Source organism: Dermacentor albipictus, chromosome 1 (assembly GCF_038994185.2).
Source record: "Dermacentor albipictus isolate Rhodes 1998 colony chromosome 1, USDA_Dalb.pri_finalv2, whole genome shotgun sequence".
Classification (NCBI taxonomy): Eukaryota; Metazoa; Arthropoda; class Arachnida; order Ixodida; family Ixodidae; genus Dermacentor; species Dermacentor albipictus.
This window is the reverse complement of record NC_091821.1, coordinates 77543540-77567323: the sequence shown is the minus strand read 5'-3', so window position 1 is coordinate 77567323 and position 23784 is coordinate 77543540. Positions and strand designations below refer to the sequence as shown.

General features: G+C 43.1%; 2 protein-coding genes across 2 annotated transcripts in view; one reads left to right on the top strand and one right to left on the bottom strand.

The window, feature by feature from the left end:
* Nucleotides 1–888: 888 nt before the first annotated feature.
* Nucleotides 889–10235, bottom strand: Rrp4 (exosome complex component Rrp4). The gene is made up of 8 exons (XM_065451170.2): nucleotides 10033–10235; nucleotides 9700–9801; nucleotides 9186–9321; nucleotides 8228–8293; nucleotides 7796–7864; nucleotides 2919–3086; nucleotides 1407–1535; nucleotides 889–1007 (listed from the first exon to the last, which is right to left on the bottom strand). The coding sequence occupies exons 1-8, from the start codon at nucleotides 10155–10157 to the stop codon at nucleotides 930–932; spliced, it is 873 nt and encodes a 290-aa protein (XP_065307242.1). The 5' UTR covers nucleotides 10158–10235; the 3' UTR covers nucleotides 889–929.
* A 1906-nt stretch (nucleotides 10236–12141) lies between these two features.
* The window catches only part of LOC135917626 (extracellular matrix organizing protein FRAS1-like), an 83345-nt gene continuing 71702 nt past the window's right edge, over nucleotides 12142–23784 (top strand). The window contains exon 1 of the mRNA XM_070522711.1: nucleotides 12142–12158. The gene's annotated coding sequence lies outside the window, so the exon portion shown is untranslated. The remainder of the gene's footprint in view (nucleotides 12159–23784) is intronic.

Sequence of the window (23784 nt, the reverse complement as noted above, 5' to 3'; positions counted from 1 at the left end):
GCTTCTTTTGCAAGTAAACTGCAGCACTAGTAAGCACTATCCTCTAGCTTTATGCGCTTGCAAAAACTGGAAGATTTAAAAGTGAAAGCGCTTTCGTGACACTACTTGAACATAGCAAGCACCATCCTCTCGGAAATATTGATCTTTCAGTCAGACACAGGTGTATTTAATGTCACATTTATCACATTCTTTTAACTTACACCAGTCAAATCAATGAATGAGGGATGCAACTTTTCTTCCCGAGTTGGGGATGATATTATGGCACACCATATGGTGTGAAACCCCACCAAATGGATGCATTATTAAAATTTCAGTAGCAGTCAAGGCGTATGGGCATCTTTGAACCCACCATTGCATTTAGTCGCCAAATATGACAGCCTCATGAAAATCTGTGCAAGTTAGTTGGGTGTTGCCACACAGCAAAAGTCTCCAAGGCAACATGTCAGAAGTTAAACGGTGTTCCGAGAGGTTTGGAAACCTTCTGCAGTGCAGTGTTGCTATAATTACACAGTTGAGCTTAATTATAATGACTCTGCATATAACATTGTTTATAAGGACCAGATTTGAGTGACACTACAGTAAGCCCACTTATGACTGCATTTAACAGAATTATCAGATTTGTTATAAATGGGTCCTATTGTAGCAAGTAAATGGATGTGTGAAATTAGGCTTGTATGTCATATACCTGAGGCTGCTCATGTGAAATGTTGAAGGCTGCACTTTGCCGACAGTGACTGTGCGAGCTGTACCTACTGCAACATAAAAGTGCTCCCTTTGCACACACAAACAAAGTAGGTGTGCCATGACAGAGAAGCAGCAGACACTTTCCAGACGTGGTCACTAATGCTAGAGTCAAGAGAAGTCAAGCAAATATGTAAAACACCACAATACATGGCAATATTATTTCATCTTTGTTTTATTTTTCACTTCTATGCTTCCTGCAGCAGCTTCTGCTTTGTCAAGTCAGCCACTTCTTGCATTACCTCAGGTTTCAAGAGGGCATTCACCTGAAAAAGGATGGGAGAACAAACATGCCTGAAAGCCCACGAAAACATGCAAGGGGCAAGAAAAGTGCATGGTAGAAAAGCACGGCGGAGTTTAGATTATGACTTGTCGTACAGCCCAGATAATTCACATGCATGAAGTTGTGGTAAACTGAAATATATGTAAAGTTCTAAACCAGTAAATTTTGCACTTAGTTCATACTGAAAGTGCTAGAGTGGCAGGTTTCAGAAGGACTTCAGGACATGATCCTTGTTTTGGTGGTCTAAGAATGGGTAATCAAAGCCATTGAGAAGATTTAAACGGAGTCCTAAGGAGGACATGCGGTGGTAGCAAGAAAATGTAAGAAACACTAAACAAGTAGGCAAAGCAAATGCAGGACAAGATGTGCAGCCTTCCCTAACCTTGTGTTCTAATGAGACGTCATAGGCATACACAATGCTGGTATCAAACAGGACAATGTGATGCCGTGCTAGAGCCAGGGTGCAATTCCTGACTCGTGATATGGCTTCTCTGGTCACTTCAGGCACCATCTGGGAAGAAAAAATGACATACATGGTAATTTAAAGCACTGGAGCAAATTTATCATTGTGCTGAACAGAAAAAAATTGTTGGGAAAAAGAGAGAGGCCAGATGGATAGGAGAGACAGACAGGACAGGTGGCAGGGCAGCCCTGTCTGCCTGACCTCTCTTTTCCCAACAATATGGTATTTCCTCTCAGTACAATAATCAATATGCAATACAAACTAGCCCAACAGTCCTCAGTTCTAAATTGCAGCAAATATTCCCATAAATGTGTACTTTTTTTATTTCTTGTTAAAAGTTCTCTCCACTTCTCCACGTCACGGAAAAGATGAACTTAATTATGCCATATACGGGATGTTTCAATGGTCATAAATGATAATTAATAAAAGGAAGAGATTCAAAACAAAACAAGAATTCTTGCAGGCCAGGATTTGAAGCAGTTGTGGAAATCTGACTCCATGCAATGATCACCTATAAGATTATTAATGATTAATTATCACGAAATAACACTTCATTACTTAGAGCACATATGAAATTGTGGAAATGAAGCTGGTCAGTCATCTTCACTAAGTGGGAACCCTGGGGTGAGATTGCACAAGCACCTCGCTTTCCGAACGTTTGCTTACGTGCTCATGAATCGCTGGCGCTGCGCTTTCATCGGCGGTCGTCTGCTCGGCGAGGCGGGAGTGCCAACTGAACACCATCTACTCGGTAACATAGGATATAAAGCAAACACTAAAAAAGTGGGACACTTGTGCAATTTCACCCCAGTGATTAGAATAAGTTTAGCAGTACCTGCCTGCAACCTTGCAGTGAAATGCACTAGCGTTTTGCCGTTATACCAGAAGGCCTTAATTATGCGCTGCAGGACAAAGCTATGCAGAACACCAAATGTTCTGTGCGGAGGATGTTGGGGATGAATATTTTAAGATTGGTGGTGGCCTAACCATTACTAATAGGTGAAGATGCTTTGAGTTCTCACATGCTTAAATACTACAATTTAATTACTACATGTGCCCCAAAATAATTATTGAAAATTTAATTAGTAAGAATTACATAATTATTTTATTGCCAATTATTGCCCACACTCTAATATTCACCACTACAATTAATACCTAATGGCGGGTAAAAACTCACACTTTGTATCCAAGCACCTATTATTAATAGCCATTACTGAAACACCTGGTGCGGACATTGCGAAATTGCTGACTGGCCACTTGTACAAGAAGCACAGCCTTAATGAGTTCATATGTGGAACAATGAATGCTTGAAGCCAATTGAAGAACTCATCATTGCCAATTGGCAAAGTGCTAGCTTTGACGAGCCCCAGCACATACACTTCTTCAAGTGCTGCTGATGGAAATCAAAGACACGGATGAGCTGTGACTTACATCAACACTCTGAACAAACTTTGTGCCTTCTTCAGATGGAAGGGGGCAGATCCAAACATAACCATTGTTTCCCAAGATGATTTGGACACCACAAGGGAGGTTGTGGAAGTGAGTTTTGCAGCGCTTGATCAACGATGGTGACACGAGCACCAAAGTGCCTTGGCCAAGCTGCGCATCAGAGTTAAATACATAAACAGGTGTTAGATGAACCACCACAATGCAGAGATTGGCCATGAACTCTACGACTCTCTTCTGATGAAAAGAAGATACTCTCTTGTTAAATTCTTCAAATGTGACACAAAAAGACATACACTTGAAGCAAACAATAGTTTTGAAATAACTAAGAAACGTAAGCATACAGGTTCTTTCTGAGGAATCATGCTGAATAATAGAATGCAACCAATTTTCCAAAATATGCTTTTCTTGTTGACGTCCACAATCTTTTAGGTTTGTTGCTTGCATTCATATTAAAAAATGACTGCCAAGCTGTCTAGTAACATCAGTGCTAACTATACTCAACAGCAACAAATGAGTGCAAGAAGCTGCAGACTTTATGTAGAAAGGGAATTTGCAGAGTACTTTTGCACAGAACTGGGAGGAATCAAGCCAACTTTTTTTTGGAAGATGCATTATTGTCATAAATGACCATGTCTCTTGCATGCAGCAATGAAAGTGCTTTGATTTCTAATGTTTACTATTGATGCAGAGCATAGCATCTCTCGAATGTGCACAATATTGTGAACTTAATTTTTGCAAATTGCCTACAATTCACAAAGCATTGGTCTAACAAAAAAATGCCTGGGTTAATTTTTTTTCTTCTGCAGTGCACTGTATAAAACAAAAATTTTCAGCGCTTGTCAGTAGCAGCCATCCTTTTCCAAAACTGCGGGAACATGCGGAATGAATGGTCCCTATAGTGCCTGTTTATATCACATGCTATTTGTCGCCAGTGTTCACTTGCCATCAGCTGTCACATCAAACCTACGGTTGCTGTGCGGACTGCACTGACAGATGGTGACAGGGGCCGAGATTATGTATGCTTGCTCTAAACAAAGGCTTGAGAGTAAAAGATTCTTGCCCACCCCATGAAACTTAGTATATATGAATTATTGCAAAACTTTAGCAGAAAACTTAATTGTAAAAAATTGAGCTCACAAACAAAAAGTTCTTAGCAGTAACAGAAAAGCATACTACAAATGCATGAAAGAATTATAATGCATACCTATCTACATGTGTTCGTGTATGTATGTCTATGTGTCAACGCGATACTGGTAAATCTTGCTTAGGACGAGCTCAGCACGTCCATTTAGTTTTTCCTTTACTACATGGATGGCTGCACAGTGTCAGCGCTAGAAAGCAGCATTTATTGCGCTCTTTCTGTTTTGGCAACACTTTTGTCAGTGCCTGAATTCCGCATTTTTGAAATCTCGCTCGCAGAATAGTTCCGTTTTGAAGCAGTGCGAAATAAAGAATTTTCATTTCCCATGGTACTGTTAGCGGCAATGACAAATACATATACAATCCATAGTGAAAAGGTAAAATGAGGTTTGCACATGCAAAGTATGAAGTAAATTGGTTGAAAACATTTAAGAAGTGCTTTGGAAAAAAAAAGCTTGAAAATATGCCATAAAAAGAAGCAAAATTAGGTCACTTTTAGTCAGAATAGTCAAATGCTTAGGGGGTTAACATGCTAAAACTCTGATTTAGTTCGATAAGTTCATGATAGTACTAGCTTCATTATTACCTACTGCTTGCTTCCCAATGCAGATATGTATGAGCAACCCTTCAGACAAGAAAGTGCCAGAAATTTTGAAAAGAAAGCAAATGTGTGGGGAAAAAAATTTAAATGTAGGCACACACAAACACTGAACTTGTTTAAAAAGTATACCGATATGTACTTGCTTGAACTGTAAAAATAAATGCTGAAACTTTCAGTCACTACGTACTGCATAAATATCACCCATTCAAGCACTATCAACGTTCCAATGCCTCTCTGCAAAACAAAACATTACATAATGATGCAGTACATCACATATATGCAACAGTTAAATTCTGGCTTTTGAAAAGCTGTTTAGAAAAAGTCTGGCAACAAGTAAACTAAGGCAGTGAAATTAGCCAAGCAAATGGGCTTTACATCCCGGAGCTCGTCGCCTGTATTGAGATTGCATAGTGGTCACATGAAATATGACCACTTAAAGGGGCCTTGAAACACTTTTCGAACATAGTAAAAAAAGTCGACGATCTGTAGAAAAGGCTCCTGTGAACATACGGGTTAAATATTATTGCACTGCATGCAGCAGGGAATTTACAATCCAGTTTCAAAAACTGTGTAAAAACACCTGCCCTTGCCTTTGCAATGTTTTTATGCAGCGTCATCGCAACCAGCAATGCCCACCAACAGTTATTGGCTGATTTCGTGATCGCAACATGTTCAGTAATATTATTATTGCTAATTTTTAGTTAATAAATGAAAAAATATATATACTTGCAATCTCCAAAAAGAAAAAAAAAATTATTCCATCTTTGCACTGCCAGCCCACACACTACAATTGTGCGTAGTTGCAGTCTACTGTGGCCATTACGGGTTGCCGCGACAAGCCCTCTCGTCCCCGAGACACTGAACTTTTTGGGCGGGGCTTTGTCTCCTTGGCTTCTCCACTGTGTAGCTTCCAGCGCGCTAGTGGAGAGGAACGGAGAGAGAAAGCCACTTATCGCTGCGATAACTATGTCTAACTTCACTTGATGGATTAAAAAAATTTTTGCGGCAGAGAATTCGTGAGGCAACATACCTTAATTATGAGGTCATTCCATGATATGTTAGAAATGTGTTTCAGAGCCTTTGAAGACAATTTATATTGCAACAAGGTCTTGGTACAAGCATTCTGTCCCCACAGCAGTGCAGGTGTTGCAGTTGGGAATAAAGCCTGCGACATCATGTTCAGTTGCTAAATTCATGAATCACTTAGCCATGTCAATTGTTCATGAAAAGGCGATGATGTGCTGTTGTCTAATACGTGGTGCTGGTCACGTTGTGGTAAGCGGCCTTCGAGATGAGCATGAAAGGACTTTGGTAATCTGTGCAGCGTATCAAAAAAAATTTTCTGGACAGAGTTTGCCCCTATTGGAGTACCGACATATTCTCAAATTTGAAAAGCTCTAGCACATGCTTCTTGCATGTAAAAGGATGACACTTAGCAAGCAAGTATGAAGATAAGAAACATTTACACTGCAAGGTATCTTATTTTACACTAAAGTTGGTCACGAAATGCCTGACCTGGCATCCTCGACGTTACTAGCTGCACTTGCACATGGAAGCCGCAGTGATTTCAGAAACAGAGTGAGCCACTGTATCACATCATGATGCATCTGTCTCCTGAATATTGGAACCAGCTCACAGAAACAAGTATTATAGTACATTACTTACATTGCTCTGACACTTGCCTGTAGTTATACGGTATCGATGGTTTGGAGTTTTATTTAACAAACAAGAATTGACAAGTCGGAAATGTAATGGCAGTACATCTATAAAGTATTCACATTTTTGAGAATAAACAACATTTAATGACTAGCACATGTAACATTAACTGTGCCACTTGTGCTACTGCTTATTTTATATCATTATAATGTACAACTGACCATACAGATATGTACAGAAGACTTGCAATATTTACATGTGTTACTTCTCAGGCGAACTGCAACGAAATTTCCCTTTGGCTAACTCCATAATAGATAAGTAGTGTATACTACTGAAGCAACGTTGCAAAGCTGCATGGATGGAAATCGTTTAATTTTCATATTTGCTGCATGCGCCTGAGCAGACAACGCTTGCACCTGGTGGTTAGCGGACACATCGCAAGTTTCAGCAGGTTGCCTTCTATAGTTCTTGGCGTGCTGCGACCAACGCCTAATCTCAGGGGTCATGCCGAAGAGTTGCAAATTTTTAGTCGTGCGACACTTCCTTTCAACTACTAATGGCAGCATTTCTTTTTTTATCACAATATATGGACACTCCAGGTGAATTTCCACCGCTGGCATTGCTGTTTCTGTGAGGCTCGGTATAAAGTAAAAGTGCGATAGCATCGCAGCCATGCGCTATATGCTGTAGGTGCGAGGGAAGGCATGCAGGAGTGAGCGAAGAAGAATGGTGGCTTGGTGCGGTGGCGTCTACTCGCACACACAAGAGAGGAAGGAGGGGAGGGAAGTATGTAGACTTTTCGTGTGCACAAGGGGGAAGCAAGGAGATGTGCGCTTGCTAGGAGGTGGAAGGGAAGGGGGCAGAGCAATGCTGTCACCGCATCTACTCCGGTGCACATAGCATTGCTTAGCGTAGCCGCATGCTGTTGTCTTATTTTGGAGGTCATCTGCACTGGGTTCGAAGGCTAGCTGACCTGAGATAGCTGATGACTTTGTAGGCGCTGTGTTCTTGCACGCCTGGTTCATGTTGAAGCGAGAGGCAGCACGAAGGGAAAATTGCTCGCCGCTGCAGCTGTTCTTCATCATGCCAGCGTTCTCACGGCGAGTGTACGCGATCATAGAGCAAGATGTGTTCATGTTTGCCTGTGTGTACGTGAAACCATGCTTGTTAATAGAGAATGTTCGCAGCACTTTATACAGCTCATAAACCTTATTGCATACAGCTGTCTAATAACTTGCTATCACAATCAATGCTTTGCCTTTCGGGCGAAACTGGCTTTTGGTGTTAAAACATTTACCTCTGATGCCCTTTCATGGCTAGCACATCCACTTGTATTTCAAATGTAAAATTCTGCACAGAGGCTGCTCTATATGTACACTATCTGAAACTAAGCATTTACATGGCCCAAAATTTTGTTGCAGTCGGACTTTTGGGGATTCAGGAATTGCAACAGGGAACTTGCCTTGCCATACTTGAGACTCCTGGTATGCAGTGACAGTGACCCATCAGCAAAAATTGATTGGACTTCTGCCTGGTGTCACAGCTGTCAAGTTAACAAGTTAGGCAGTAAAGCGTACACAAGACAACACTGAATAAGAACAAGCTACTTCCAGACATCACCGCAAAGTTGACGCTGGGTTTTCAACTGCAGCAGGAGCCCAACCACAGTGGACCTGCAACTTAAGTTTCTCATGGTGCCATGGTAATTTACATGAAAGCACAGTTCCAAGGAATGAAGCACATGAATCAGTACAAGATGCTTTTACAAAAAACATGGACATTTGCATGTGCAGAGATGGGACATACCACCACTGTTTACATAATTTGCATTTCCTTTGCTACATTTAAATTTAGTTGTTCACTTGTTCCTTCGGGTTCAATATTGAAAGGATACACTGATGAGGTCGCCTTCACACAAGTACTGTCTCATTAGCAGTTCATCCTCAGCCGATTTTCTCCTCTGAAAGTGTGTCAGAATATCACATAAAGAAGTCACAGAACATGGGCTAACTATGATCGTCAATCACTGCCAAGATGTATTTACACCAGTCTACAAAATGTGAGCAAGCACAGATGATACAGCGTTTTGTGGGTTTGCCATTTTGCCTCCTGACTAGCAAACTGCAAGTGTGGCAGCCGGTATCATCATCTGTGGCAATAAATGATGCTTGCTTGGTTCTGCTGATTGTACTAGCAAGAATGAGCAAAAGCAACATTTCATGCATTAAAGAGAAAATCATGCTATGTGGGCTTAACCCATTTGTTGCTGTATTATACTGTCTGCAAACAATTTGCCTGACTTATGCACCAGTTTCTGACTTTAGTAATAATCGACATCATAGCTGAAGTGTAAAAGCAATCGACATCACAGTTGAAGTGTAAAAGTATGATTATACAATAGAACCTTGTTATAGTGAACCTAAATAATATAATGAAGATATAGCCATAGCAAAGAGAAAAGCCCCTGTCCCAATTTACCTCGCGAGAAGTCAACTGATTATGTTGAGGGAAATTTCCTCGCGGAATATATCTGAGCAATACTCTGAACAATTGTTACAGTGAAGACTTTTTCTATTTCTTTGAGGACAACTTTCAGGTTCTAGTGGATGTGAACGATGACCGACACAAATGAATACAGGAGACACAAATTAATACAGGTACAGAAATGTAGCCATATTAAATCATTACTCGCTACTAGCAGGAGGCCGCTGAATATAATACTTGCATTAACCACTATAAAACAATGTCTTCATGATAAGAGAGCACTGAGCATCATTACATTTCATTCTGTTTGTACTGCTTCGCAGACACTGTAAAAGCAGCCCAACAGGTGCACAAAGGGACCGTCATACCAATTCTCCTCCAGGTAGGTTAACTGATGAAAGCAGTAGAGACGCATTCAGACGTGAAGCCATTTCAATTTTCCACCGTCTTTGCTGAACTTCAACAATACGTCCGACAACGACGTCGCCAATCTCGCCAATGTAACTGCGCAAAAGAAAATCACCGTTACAGTGGTTGATAGAAACAAAAGGTCAGAGCGGCCACTGTATACTTACGTCTCAACGCAGCCACCTTTAAACAAGGATAATTTCGATAACATATTTACGCTGCAAGCAGCTAAGCGAAACGCTCCTTACATAACACAATCTACAGGCCAGAACTGCTATGGTGTGATGCAGTGACAAGCGAAATTATTTGTAAATAACGAGAACAAAATTTTGAATGGTAGCAACACGTGATAAAAATATATATATATACATCCCCCTCCCTTCCACCCACCCAATGTGCGTCTACAAAAACCTGTCAAACGTTAGTGGCCTGCGCGTGTGAGAAGTCCGCTCGCCGTAGAGGCTGCATACGCACCGTGTTTTGAGAGGACGAACAGTGATGAGTTTGTTTACTTTCTCCACTGCGCCCGCAACAGATGACAGAAGCTGTTCATTGTCCAGATATGTTCCGTGACCTCTGTAACGAATGGGAAAAAAAAAAACGACGTGAACACGAATAGTAAGAACGGCACGGATGCACTTGCCGCCTAGTTTTAGTCAATCAAACAACATGCGAATGAACATTTGACTCGCTCCTACATGACACCATGCCACTTCAATAGGCAAGTCCAGCTACTCCAACTTCCCGCAGCCGGCGTGCGTGCGACACGAGTCCAATAGCGGCATATGTAAAGCAAGTTCTACTTACCTCATAAAGCCCGCATCTGTTGTAATAACATCTCCAGGGGCTACAAGGCCCCTTGGGCGTATGTTTTCGCCGCGATGTTGTTTTCGAGCAGAAAAGAGCCTCACATCAACCGCCATGCCAGACATGCTGCTGTCGGCATCAGATTGATTGCTCTTGGATATGTTTATTAGTCACCAAGCTGCACAAAGTGGTGAATGTAGTGAAAAACGCGTCATGCGTGTCATTTTAATCGTTTTAATGTAAAAATATTTCTATCTTAAAGTTTAGATTATGTGCGAGGCAGTGCTCGAAAACGTTTTGTTCTTACTTGTTCTTACTTACTTACTTGTTCTTACTTCTTACAGCACGGTGCTCGCATTTGCGCCCGCTACAAGCTACTGGCTATGGGTACAAAAATTTTTTATTTGTATTTCTTGTTCAAAACAAAATATTAAAAAATGATTTGAACTTTGCACCATACTTTTCCCATGGCCTTTAAGATTTGTTCGCTGGGTCAATACACGCCGCCCAATCTCGGAGGCTATGTTTCAATAATATGTGTACTTTTTTTGTTTTATTTTTTTGTTATTTTTTCTTTTTTTCTTTTTTACACACACACGCACGCACACAAGAGAGGGTATTTTAGGGCTCCCCATAGAGTTTAATATTAGTACAACTAGAGGGAAATTTGGCGTTGCGATCGTTCAACCATCATGATGATGAAAAGTACAGGCTTCGGATTGGCATTCTGTTGACTGGCAAACTAGTCTACAATTATTTTTTGGCAGTTTTGGTTTCGCTCCAAGCTCAATTGCTATAACCTGCAGTGGGACAGTGCAACGCAAAACTCTCTGCCTTTGTTCTGTTGCTCGAAGTGGCGATAGCGCGCTGGACAAGCGGCTGGGACGATGTTTGTGTTGGGGTGTGGTGTCGAAGCACTGACGAGAAAGCGACGGCATTGTAAACGTTGTAAGAACATGTTTTGACCGTTTGGACCTTGGTTTGTTAGGTGTGTTATTAGATTGGCGCTGCAGCGTTACGTGCTTTATGAAACTTCAGAATAGGAAAAAGAAGGCACTACTGATACAAGACATAGACAGTTGTACTTCTTGTGGCTTGAAACTCAAATTTTATTGAGGGCTTTATTATGCATTGCTCGTTTATGTGCTCATTGAAATGCGTGTTTTAGGACATTGAGAACACAAACTTACCTGTGGTAGGAAAGGTTGCTGCTTCCTGGCTGTAGTCTAGTGTCGCAAGATGTGTAAGTGCAAAGCCACGCCATAACGCTTCGTTAGCGGTACGTCAATATAAAATATAATGAAGCATACTCGTAGGAGGCCATTAGCGTCCTGGATAGCACTGTAGCATATGTGCTTAAAAGTACTTGAAGACGTTCAGCAATCATGACAGCCGACGCAGCCTTTCTAAAGAGTAAGAGAGTTCGCAAGTGCCTGTCGTCTACGAGAAAAGTATCGCGTTTGCAGCGAGCAGGCGTAGTAGCAGACGACACTTGTAGCAATTTCCTCTCAAGGGCGCAACACTTTCTCACAATACACCATTTTTATTTCCATAAATACTTGATGAGTATCTTTATATAAGTACATGCACGGCTGTTATTGCTGTTGCAAAAATAAATAAATTATTATTCTCTGGTGTCAAATCGGGAACAGAATCGCACAAGATGCATACATACCCTGGTGTGTCCTGGTGATAAACCATAGTAAACCGTGCTTCCATCTCAAAGTCATACAATGTTAATGTAACGTGTTGTACATTATGTAACATATTTCAGAAATAAAATTACATTTAACGCGATAATACTTGAGTATAGCTTCGTTTACTGCGCCACAATCAAAAAAATTAAATGCCACTAGTCTAAAGATATAGAAGTCACTCCGAAGCCTGTACTTCCCATCATTTCTATGTAAATTGAGGCAACGCTTATGAGAGCCCCCGTAGACACTAGCGCCACATTTCCCTCTAGGGTATTTATTTAGAAACCATATGGGGCTCCCTAAAGGGAGCCTGTTACGTCGCGCCATTCGTTTCGAGTTTATTGCACGGGTACAGTGATTTCTTTCGTTTCTTGCTCGGGAAAGATGCCGCACAAACTGTTAACAGCGATGTCAAACACTGCTTACAAGGTCCGCGCTCTTAATCAAGCTTTTTATTTGCAGGCGCTGAAGAGACTGCGTAACAGTGTGCGACAAAAAAGGCATGAGTTATGTAGGTCGGGGGGACTGGTTTTTCCACCACGACAATGCACCAGCTCACGCAGCCATCTCAGTGTGCCAGTTTTTGACAAAAAATAGCATGACTCCCTTGCCCCAGGCCCCTTACTCACCTGATTTCGCTCGGTGCGACCTTTTTTGATTTCCTCGAATGAAGAACATGAAAGGACTGCGATTTCACGACGTAGAAGAGGTGAAAAAAAATGAGAAAGGAGCTATCGACCATCAAAGCAGAGTTTGAAAGATGTTACGAAGGTGGGATCGCAGATTCGACAAAGGTATTAAGTGTAATGGCGAGTACTTTGAAGCACTTTTAATTTTTGTTTATGACGCGTAGCAGAGATAGAGGAACTCGCGGGGGCAAACGCCGCTTTACTACTCTTGCTGGAGTGGCATGGCGGGTTCTTCGCATGTGGGCATGCCTGATCAGTATTCTAGGCCATTCTAGCCTGCTGATTCTTTCAGAAATCCCAAAATTTTCTCATTTTTATGCAAGCTTTGTAACGCCACATTGTTCGAATGCCTGTGCAGATCGTTATGTCAGCAGGTGTAGCACAAGGATCTGTACTTGGCCTCCTCCTCTTCCTAATCTAAATGAACGACTGTCCTAATCTAAATCAATGACCTTGCTGTGTTTCTTGACATATCCACGTGTTCGCGGACAAGTGCGTAATATTTCGAGCCCAATAATTGGGCCCAACGACAATACTACAATCCGATCGTGATGCTGTGTCCCTTTGGTGTAAAACTTGGTGCATGGAATTAAACACTAATACATGTAAAGTAATGCCCGTAACTCGGTCTGCTAATTCATTGACTGCATACTACATTGAGAGCTGTCTCTGGGAAGTAGTATCCTCATACAAATATCTCGGCGTTACTATATCGCCTAAGCTCACGTAGAATGGTCACATCGAATCAATGGCGTACCAACTATTTTTACAGCGGGGAGCAGTCACTCCTCTCTCTCTCTCTCATATATATATATATATATATATATATATATATATATATATATATATATATATATATATATATATATATATATATATATATATATATATATAATTTTTTGTATACATACATAAATACCCAATGTTTAATTAGCGATGCGAAAAGTGCACACTCAGCATACTGTAGTAATGGGCGACTTCAATGCAAAAGTGGGGAAAAAGTAGGCTGGTGAACAAGCAATTGGCAACTATGACGTCGATTCTAGGAACGCTAGAGGAGAGATGCTGGTAGAATTCGCAGAAAGGAATAAGCTTTCAATAATGAACACCTTTTTTTCAGGAAACGTAGCAACAGATTAGTGTACCAGGAAAAGCCTTAATGGTGAAACAAGAAATGAAATTGATTTCGTACTTTCTGCCGATCCCAGCATGGTGCAGGATGTAGAAGTGATAGGTGGGGTAAAGTGCAGTGATCATAGGTTAATGAGGGCTAATATTCACCTCAATTTGAAGAGAGAAAGAGTAATATTGGCCCAGAAGAAACAGGTCAACCGAGAGGTAGTAAGCGTAAAAGCAGACAAATTCATGCTGGTACTTGCAAACAAATATGCAGCCTTAGAACAGAGAGATGAAGATGACATAGAAGTAATGAATTAAACCGTATCTAGGCTGGCTTCAGAGGCAGCAAATGGAGGCAAGGCACCAAGGCAACCGTAGGCAAGCTCGGCCCAGTAACAAAGGACCTAATAAAGAAACGACAAAGAATGAAAGTGTCCAACTCAAGAGATAAGATAGAATTCGCGGAACTGTCAAAACTGATCAACAAGGTGAAAATAGGTGATATTTGAAACTATAACGTGAGAAAGACTGAAGAAGCCGTAAGAAATGGATGCAGCCTGAGATGAGATAGCTGTGTCTTACCAGTACTCACCTACGGGGCAGAAACCTGGAGGCTTACGAAAAGGGTTCTACTCAAATTGAGGACGACGCAACGAGCTGTGGAAAGAAGAATGATAAGTGTAACGTTAAGGGATAAGAAAAGAGCAGATTGGGTGAGGGAACAAACGCGAGTTAATGACATCTTAGTTGAAATCAAAAAAAAGAAATGGGCATGGGCAGGACATGTAATGAGGAGAGAAGATAACCGATGTTCATTAAGGTTTACGGACTGGATTCCAAGGGAAGGGAAGCGTAGCAGGGGGCGGCAGAAAGTTAGGTGGGCGGATGAGATTAAGAAGTTTGCAGGGACGACATGGCCACAATTAGTACATGACCGGGGTTGTTGGAGAAGTATGGGAGAGGCCTTTGCCCTGTAGTGGGCGTAACTAGGCTGATGATGATGATGATAATGATGATGATGATGCGATGAGTGAGAAGGAAACTTGGCATAGGACAAACCAAGATGTATGCACTGAAAGATAAGCAGGGTAATATCAGCAATCTCGAAGGTATAGTAAAAGCAGTGGAAGAATTCTATACTGACCTGTACAGTACCCAGAGGAGTCAGGATACCTCCATTCGAAGCAGTAATGAACAGTATACATAAACTCCTTCTATAGTTAGCGATGAGGTCAGAATCCGCGGCCTTGCAAGACATGAAAAAGGGAAGAGCGGCAGGAGTAGATGGAATAACAGTCGATTTAATCAAAGATGGAGGAGACATAATGCTTGGAAAACTGGCGGCTCTCTATAGGAAGTATCTATCGACTTCAAGGGCCCTAGAGAATTGGAAAAATGTAAACATTATACAAATCCACAAAAACGGAGACGTTAAAGAATTGAAAAATTATAGGCCCATTAGCTTCCTGCCAGTATTACATAAAATATTCACCAGGATAATTTGCATTTGATAAGGGTAACACTGGACTTTAGCCAACCAAGGCAACAGGCTAGCTTCAGGAAGGGATACTCTACAATGGATCACATCCATGTCGTTAATCAGGTAATCGAGAAATCCGCCGAGTACAATCAGCCTCTCTATATGGCTTTTATAGATTACGAAAAGGAATTTGATTCAGTAAAGATACCAGCAGTCATAGAGGCATTTGCATAATCAAGGAAAACAAGCAGCTTACGTAACTACCTTGGAAAATATGTACAGAGATTCCGCAGCTACCTCAATTCTACGCAAGAAGGTAGGAAGATACCTATAAAGAAAGGGGTCAGACAAGGAGACACAATCTCTCCAATGCTATTCACTGCATGTTGAAAGAAGTATTCAAGCTATTAAACTGGGAAGGCTTAGGAGTAAGGATCGACGGCGAATATCTCTACAACCTTCGGTTTGCCGATGATGTTCAGGGTGTCTACCAAGTTGACATTTCGAAATTCCCCGAATTTTCCAGGTGTTCTGAGTTCCTTTGCAAAATTCCCTTAGTGACAGAGAACTTTGTTTTATGTCAAGACGGGCTGACACCTGGTCACTCGAGGCTGTCACTCTCTAGTACGCATGATAAAAAAAAAAGACGACTTAATCTAGTTTGAATAGTAAAAAGTAGCGTTTGTTTTATTCCGAAAGAAAACAGAAGGGAGGGATTAATAAAATTCACAGTGAATAAAATATCTTCGAAATAAATGGTAAAACCCATTGCAAATGGAGTCGAACATTCTGAAATACGAATAAAAAGGAGATGCATACCGAAGCAAATATTTTCGAATATGAGCTATCTCTATAAGCTGATAGCAAACTCATTGGTATGAAGCACGTAAGAGTCATAAGTGAGATTCTCTCGCAACAGCTGGTAAGTCAACCTCAACTGTTTTGACATACCCTGAGCGCGCGCCCAACGCCTCAGTGTTGTATTTCACTGCTCTAAAAAGTGTGTTTTCGTTTGGACGAGGGACAACTGCATCTCGGCGTTAGCCAACACGTTGTTTTTTGCACTCAAGCTCCTTCAAAAAAGCAGCGGCGCTTCCTTTCCTGTTCATTCCTCGATGCGCAGGTCCTTTGTGTTCTTGTTCTCCTTTCGCTGCGCGTTCGCCACACGAACTATTTGAAGCATCCTCTTGAACAGCTGTACAGTTGTACAGAAGGGGGGGGGGGGGGGGGAGCGGGGAAGACTAGGTGGGGCGATAAAATTATGAAATTCGCGCGCACTAGTTGGAACCGGTTGGCGCAGGACAAGGGTACGTAATTGGAGATCGCCATAGCCCTGCAGTGGACATAAAAGAGGCTTATTGCCTTTTGCGCAAGATGGCTGTTTGGGCTTGTCGCCGTTCCGCATGGTAGTAAAGGTTCATGTGATGTGGGATGGTGTCCACGTGGATTCTTGCTCGTAGGTCAGGCGGCATAAGGGTCGTCTCGTCTCCGCATAACTGTGGTGATAGGGGTAGCGTATAGTCGGGTTAACACGGAGCGCCCCTGGGGTGTTGAGTTGAGTCTTTCGCGCCGGGCCATGAATGTTGCCGCGGCGAGTTCTTCGTATGTGTTCGTCATAACCAGCTCGCTGAGGCGGTCTGTGCTCGTGTTTCCGGGCAGGCCGACTGCCGCCTTGTAGGCAATCTGGATCAGTCGATTTGCTTGGTCGATTTCGGTTTGTCGGGCGGCTTGGAAAGGGAGAGCGTAGGTGATTCTGCTTATGACGAAGACCGGCACTAGTTTCATAGTGTCCGTCTCCGTCATTCCCTCTCTGCTACGTGCGATTCTGTTAATGAGGCTAGTAACACTGCGCACCGTGCGCTTGAGTTTTGGTAGGACGATGCCGGCACTGCCCATTTCCTGTATAAGCATTCCGAGCACTCTTATTTACTGGGCTTTTCGGATGGGTTCTCCGTCGAGAAGTAGTTTTAGTGGCGGAGCTCTGGCGGCTTGGTGGCAACACCTATGCACCGGGAGTCACATAACGCAAGCAGTCCCATCCGAGTACAAAGTTTCAAGGGCGTTTTGGTCGTGAACGGGCTCGCCGCGGAATAACACTCTATCATGGAATCTACGGAGCTCGTGGATGTCGATTCCGGAACTTTATGGGAATAAAGTTCTCAGAAAATTTTCATGTGAAAGGTGCATTGACATTTCCAAACATGTGCATTAGATTTTCAATTGCGGAACGTTGTGGGTTTAATGCTCGTATAAATATTTGACGCCAAAGGTGGATTGACTTTTCCAATGTCTGACATCGGAACATACAACAAGACAAGCCAAATCAACACACTATCAGACAAGTTGACAAAGCCCGCAGCGATGTCCGATGAGACTAAGCGTTGTGGTGGTTCATTCGTGCTGTCATGTCACATAAAAAAAAAAAAAATATCAACATTGTTTTTTCACCTGCGCCAAAGCATCCATGTGTAGACACTAAAGCCAGCCAAGGTAACTACGTTCTCATTTATTTTTTCTACTTTGATTTTTATTTGCGAGGACACATTAAGCCGCTTCAATTTTTTTGTTCTCGTTACCCTACCTGCGAACTGCCAGAGCCAGCCAGAGCGCATACGTTTTTCTCGTGTTGCCCCGACCACCACGCGGCATACTTCGGTGTGGGTTCGGTTTTTTCTGGCCGAGTGCATTTTCTCCTGGCAGAGTTTAGTACGCTTTCTAGCTATCAGACGAGAAAACGAAACAATGGTCGCTGCCGCCATCACTGTGGGGACTCAACGGATTGCACCGCGTTCGCTTGAATGCAACCTCTCCAGAAAGTCTTGAATCGCCGGTGTAGCATACCGAGCAGTATGCGCGTGGTTCTCGGTGGACCAAGCGTCTCGCGTTTTCTTCGATATTCCTTTGGTAGCCACATTATGTACCCAAGGTAGGCATTCGATTGTTGACGAACATACTTGCCTTTGCGTTTTTTTTTTTCATTTCGGTGTCCCTGCCCCAAAAAAAGGAAAAAAAAAACATTGTTGCGGCGCAGCGAATTGTCGCATGGTGAAAGTTCGATTTTGTTACTTCTTTTGCGGAAAGTAATGGGCCATGGGACGCTTCAGTTGCCCGATACTCTTATTATATTATTGCGATAGCAAATATATGGACACTCCAGGTGCGTTCCTGTCATCGCCATCGCCCTCATGTTTCGTATAAAGTCCAAAGGCGATAACATCGTGACCGCGCTCCGCAAGCTGTATTGGCGGCGAGGAGTTACGAAGTCGCCATCTATCGGAAGCGCCTCGCTGGCGTAGTATGAGGGATCACGTGGCACGCTCCTCATAGGTTTTGCTGTCAGCGGTCACTGAAAACACCACGCGCGAGCTCTCCCGGACATTTTTGTAAGTACTTTCGAAACGAGAGAAGTTTCTTAGTGTCTAAATAATAATCTTGGGCAAACTGAAAGCACACAATCGTTTACAGACGCTATCTCTTTACCGAATACGTACAGTGAACGCCACTGCGCGCGGTTGCCGCGATGGAGTCTCCCGAACCGGCTTCTTGCGTGAAAGGTAGGTAAACGCCGAGAGCAAACTATGTGAAATAGGTTCTTATAGTGTTTGTATAACTAAATGGAGCGTAATAGAACGAAGCCTCAATGCAGCGCGATCGCGCAGATTCGCAGCGACCGACTGCGTGTCTGCATGCTTGTCCGCGCACTGTTTTGATTTCACCGCGCGCGCGTTTTCTCAGCGTGCCATGAGCTTTAGGCCGCAGAATATGAGCATTTGACAGTATACAAGCAACCATTGTTGCGTGGGCGCTATCAGAGCTGTTAAAAAATAATTTCATTGTAGAGACTTCGACGCCTACGGGGACTGTAATATGCCGTCGCGACGATTCAATCTTTCTTTCTTCTAAATTCTTTGACCTTTCAATATTATTCCTCGAGTTGCGTCGCACTGTATGTTTATCGGTGTTCTCAGCGTGCAATTTCCCGCTGCTCCTTTTTTGTAATCCAATGCATTAATTCATAACATAAACATGACCATATGCCATGATTTTTTTAAATGTACTTCTAACCGCTGCCTTTCCACTCCACTGAACTTGCCAGTATCTATAGCATCGACAAGTTCATAGACCAAACCGTCATGACATTAGTCGGATAGCGGACTCGGGCGAGCGTCTCAGTGCGCGTTTTCTGAATCTTCCTCGCGTCTGAGCTTGCTGCATTCCCGAGTTGTAGCCGATGACTGTTTGCCGGTTTTATGTTTCGCGAGCCAAGCTTTACGCAGCTTCTTGTCCTGCGGCTACGTGTGAATAAGGCTGACACCGGCCTCCGTTACGTGCGTCCGGCCCTGCGGCACCGAGCAGTAGCCGACCATGTTGCGCGCCTTCAAAGGCAGCCACTACCTATTGTAGTGCTTTGAAGCGTTGTGAAGGAGACACTCGAAGCGGGAAAATTTCGCCACTAAATGAGGACAGCAGCGTACGAGGGAATTTAAACTCGTTTTCAGCTCGCTTCGGCGCGCCCGAAGCAGCCGACGCGGCCGCTATGTCCACGTGATCCCTCTTAGCACATCACGCCGACGGTGGCGCCAGCTTTTCCAGTGGTGGAGCTCGAGGCCATATTTATGCCAGTGAAAGCGTGGGAAGGGGGGGGGGGGGCGTGATGGCTGAGCCGACGATGGCGGCTCAGTCTTGTGTGCGCAAGGGAGAAAAGTGAGGAGCAAGCGCGCCGCCTTCCGTCGCGTGCGATACATCGGGGGGAGTGGATGGAATCGGGACGAGATCTAGGATTCTGAGAACCTGTGATTGCGCAACATGTTTATTTGCCTTGTTTGACGCATTATATACTTAGACTCTTTTCTCAGATACGTAGATTTATTGGAGACTAATACGTATGTTTATATATCTTGTTGCGAGGTTTTGTGTATACGTACAGTGAGCTTTGTTTCCAGTGGCACGTTCTTTCCCGTTATCAAGCTGTATCTTCGCATTTGTATATTCCATTGTATATTCGCATTTCTAATGTATGAGGGCGAGTCAAATAAAAGTGAGCCTACCCACCCCGCGCAATAATGGTTCGGTTCATTATCTGCGAGGCACGCGCCTAGCACAGACATCTCTCTGTACTCACTTGATCCAACATTAAGTCTTCGAGCGCCATCACAGCTTCGCCATAGAGACGCCACGCTTTTTCATCGACTGTGGTTGGGCGTTGCCTTTACCAAAGCCTATGCGTTCCGCATATAGGGATGACCGACACCCCAACCAGTGACCACTGCGGCCATGAAGAATCAACTGACCATATTTTGTGCGCCTGCCCGCAGTACAGTCCACAGAGGGAATGCTTTCGCCACGAACTTGACCAGCTGGACGACCAACTGCTATCGGAAAAAAAAGTATTCCACACCATCGAAGGGACCTAACGTCACAGAAAAAGACCGTACAAGCGCTATTGTGCTTTTTGCGATCGACCGGCCGTTGCGATCGTCTTTAACTGGAACGACTTTTGTGTGTGTGGCTGCATATGTGCGTGTTTCTTTTTTGTTTTTTTTAGCGTTTTCCTCTCTGTCGTCTTTCTAACCCCTATATCTCCCATCCCCAGTGTAGGGTTGGAAACCGGAGACTGATATCTGGTTAATCTCCCTGCCTTTCCTCTTCACTCTCTCTCTCTCTCTCTCTCATTTACACAAGTGACACGCAGGTGTGAGGATAAGTGTTCTTTAATGCTCCCATACACTGGGTTGAACTTGGTTGCGTGACGTAATGGACGCTCCAGAAGTTGAGCAGCATGTTGCCGTGAGGTTTTTGACAGCAGAAGGTGTTTCCCAAAAAGAAATTAGTCGCCGTATGGCTGCCGTGTACACTGAACATTGAATTTCATTGGCCACTGTGAAGCGTTGGAGGAAACGGTTCAAAGAAGGACGAGAAAGTTGCAAAGACGATCTGAGACCGGGCCAAAGCCATCGTGCAATCACTCCTAACAAAATGGCAAAGGTTGATGAGCTGATGAGACAAGAACGGAGGATAAGCATCGATGATTTGGCAGAGCGTGTGGACATCAGTAACGGTTCGGTTCACGCCATAATTCATTAACATCTCGGTTATCGGCGCTTCTGTGCGCTATGGATGCCCAAGATTTTGAACCACCGCCAGAAGACGGAGAATTTCGGCGCTTCCTTGACTCATCTGATCTGGTATGACAATGAGGGCGACGACTTCTTGTCTGCAATTGTGATCGGGGCCGAACCATGGTGCCACTATTACGAGCCTGAAACACGACGGCAAAGCTTACAGTGGAAACATTCGAATTCACCACCCCCAAAGAAAGCAAAGGCCGTCATTTCCGCCGGAAAGGTGTTGACTTTTTTTTCGATCGTCAGGGGCCATTACTGACAGAATTTGCTAAATCTTGAGAGACTATCAATTGTTTCCGATATTGTGAAAAGTCGGATCGGCTGCGTGTCGCAATCAAGAACAAACTACGTGGAAAATTGTCGAATGGGGTCATCTTGTTCCACGACAACACCCGCCCTCACGTCGCTGATGTGGTTAATACAAAACTGGCAAAGTTCAAGCGGCAAACGCTGCAACGTCCGCCATACAGCTCAGACCTGTTGCCTTGCGACTTCCACATTTTGGGGCTAGCGAAAAAACAGCTCAAGGGAACCAGATTCGTGTCGGACGATGACGTGAAAGGGTCAGTTGCAGACTTTTTGAAGCAGCAACCCAAGGAGCTTTATGAGACGGGAATCGCGCGACTCGTTAGTCAATGGGACAAATGCCTGAATGCTCATGGAGGCTACTTTTAAATAAAGTACCCCATTTGTCATATGTTCGCATTGGCTCACTTTCATTTGACTCGCCCTCATATATTTTGCAGAACTGCTTCTTATACGTGCTCTCTGTTGCGACTATAATTTCGGTGCAATTACTCACGATACACGACCGGTGACAGCTTCTCCTGAGTAATACATTGGAACAAATGACACCGTCATTGAGATTTTTCACTGGCCATTGCATATGTACAAGAATGTAAACAAGGATCTTGAATGACAAAGTTTCTTTAACATATTTGTCCTCAACTTGTTCATTTCATGGCCTTTGCATTTTCCATTTCAGCGGAATGCACTGCTTTGCTGGTTTCGAACTGATGTAGTTCTAAAGTTCGTCTGATATTTTATTTACTCATTAAACAGACAAAAACATGGAAGCGTTGATATAAGTTATGTTGGGCACAATTTTTGGCACATACGAGTACATTCTTTTATGAAAAAAATACGTATTTTACTTGTATTGACAGTGCGTAGCGTTCAAAAATTCGTTTGCAGCATCTTTGGCAATGGCAATGCAGTTGTTATTCATGTATTTGATCCCTAGACAAATTATTTAAGAGGAAGCTTTAGCTCGGGCCCAACTCGGACGCGGCCTATTCAAATACATGCAAGACGCAGAAACACTTTTCTGAGATAACCCCTGGATCGCATTTAATGAAATTTCTTGCATTTGAGTGAGGAAGTTGAATCCTGGTGTCTGTTGGAAACGGAATTTCGATTTAGGGCCTGAACTTTGTTAAAAATTTTAGAAAAATTCGAAAGTTCAAAAAAAAATTAGAAGCACGAAGTTTACAAATTATTAGCTCTGCATCAAGAACAGATATCGCGGTTCTGTAAACGGCATCCATTAGACCATTAAAAGCGGACAAATTCGATATGTCAATTTGTATCTTACGTGAATTGATTACGATGTACAAAGGTTCTGCAAAAGCCGTATTTCCATAATACGTATTTTTTTTTTAGATTCATGTGTAACATATCAATATTGTCCGTTGTAGATGTACTAATAGATGCAATTCACAGAATTGTGATACCAATTTTCATTGCTGATTTACAGAGTTGTAAACTTCATTGTTTAGTTTTCCGAAAATTTTTTATTCTTGCCGCTTTTCAATAAAATGTTGACGACCTAAATCGATAATTCGAAACAAACAGTCACTAGAATTTAAGTTTTCCTTTTAAATGCGATAAACTTCGTCAAATTTAATGCAGTGGTTGCGGAGAAAAACGAATTCTCCTTCTACATGTATTTAGATAGGAGCATCCGACCTAAAGTTTCCTCTTAAGGATGAGGCCGAGCTGCAATGTGAGCCCTCCCCGAACGATATTTCTGGCTACGCCACTGGTGAGCGCGTAAACCCTCCCCCGCAAAGGCGGGTCGGCTACGATGACTTCTGACGCTCCGTTTGGTCGAACGGCCGTTTTCGCTAACTTAGGGATCTAGGGAGGACAGGGTGTTTATAAGCAGTTGTGGCGCGACTGCTGGGAGTGCATTCCTTTTTCAGTCATGCTAGACTGATGAACTGTAGCATTCTCATGTAGATACTGTAAATAAATCCCATATTCCTTGTTCTCGATGAGAACGAGTCCTTCCCTTCAACAACGTGCTCAGCATGGATGAGTTGGACGACGGCATGGGCCAGCTACCATCCATTTTATGCCCGACCCCAAACATTATAATGCCCATGTGTCCAAACTAGGTGAACTAGTTGGATATGTTGGTTTTTGTGTAGCAATTTATGAGCCATCGGAGAAATCCGGCCTTGTGCGTATAGTTTCAACGTGCTTGCTGGGAATCTGTAAGAATATCTGGGGGTTCAGCGCTGATGGCGAGAGCTATAGCACATTCTTCCGCTTTCGTGCAGTTGTCGGTCCGTATTGTGGCTGATAATACTGCTTCGCCCTTTCAGTCGGCCACCGCTACCGCTTGTCGGAGTAACACG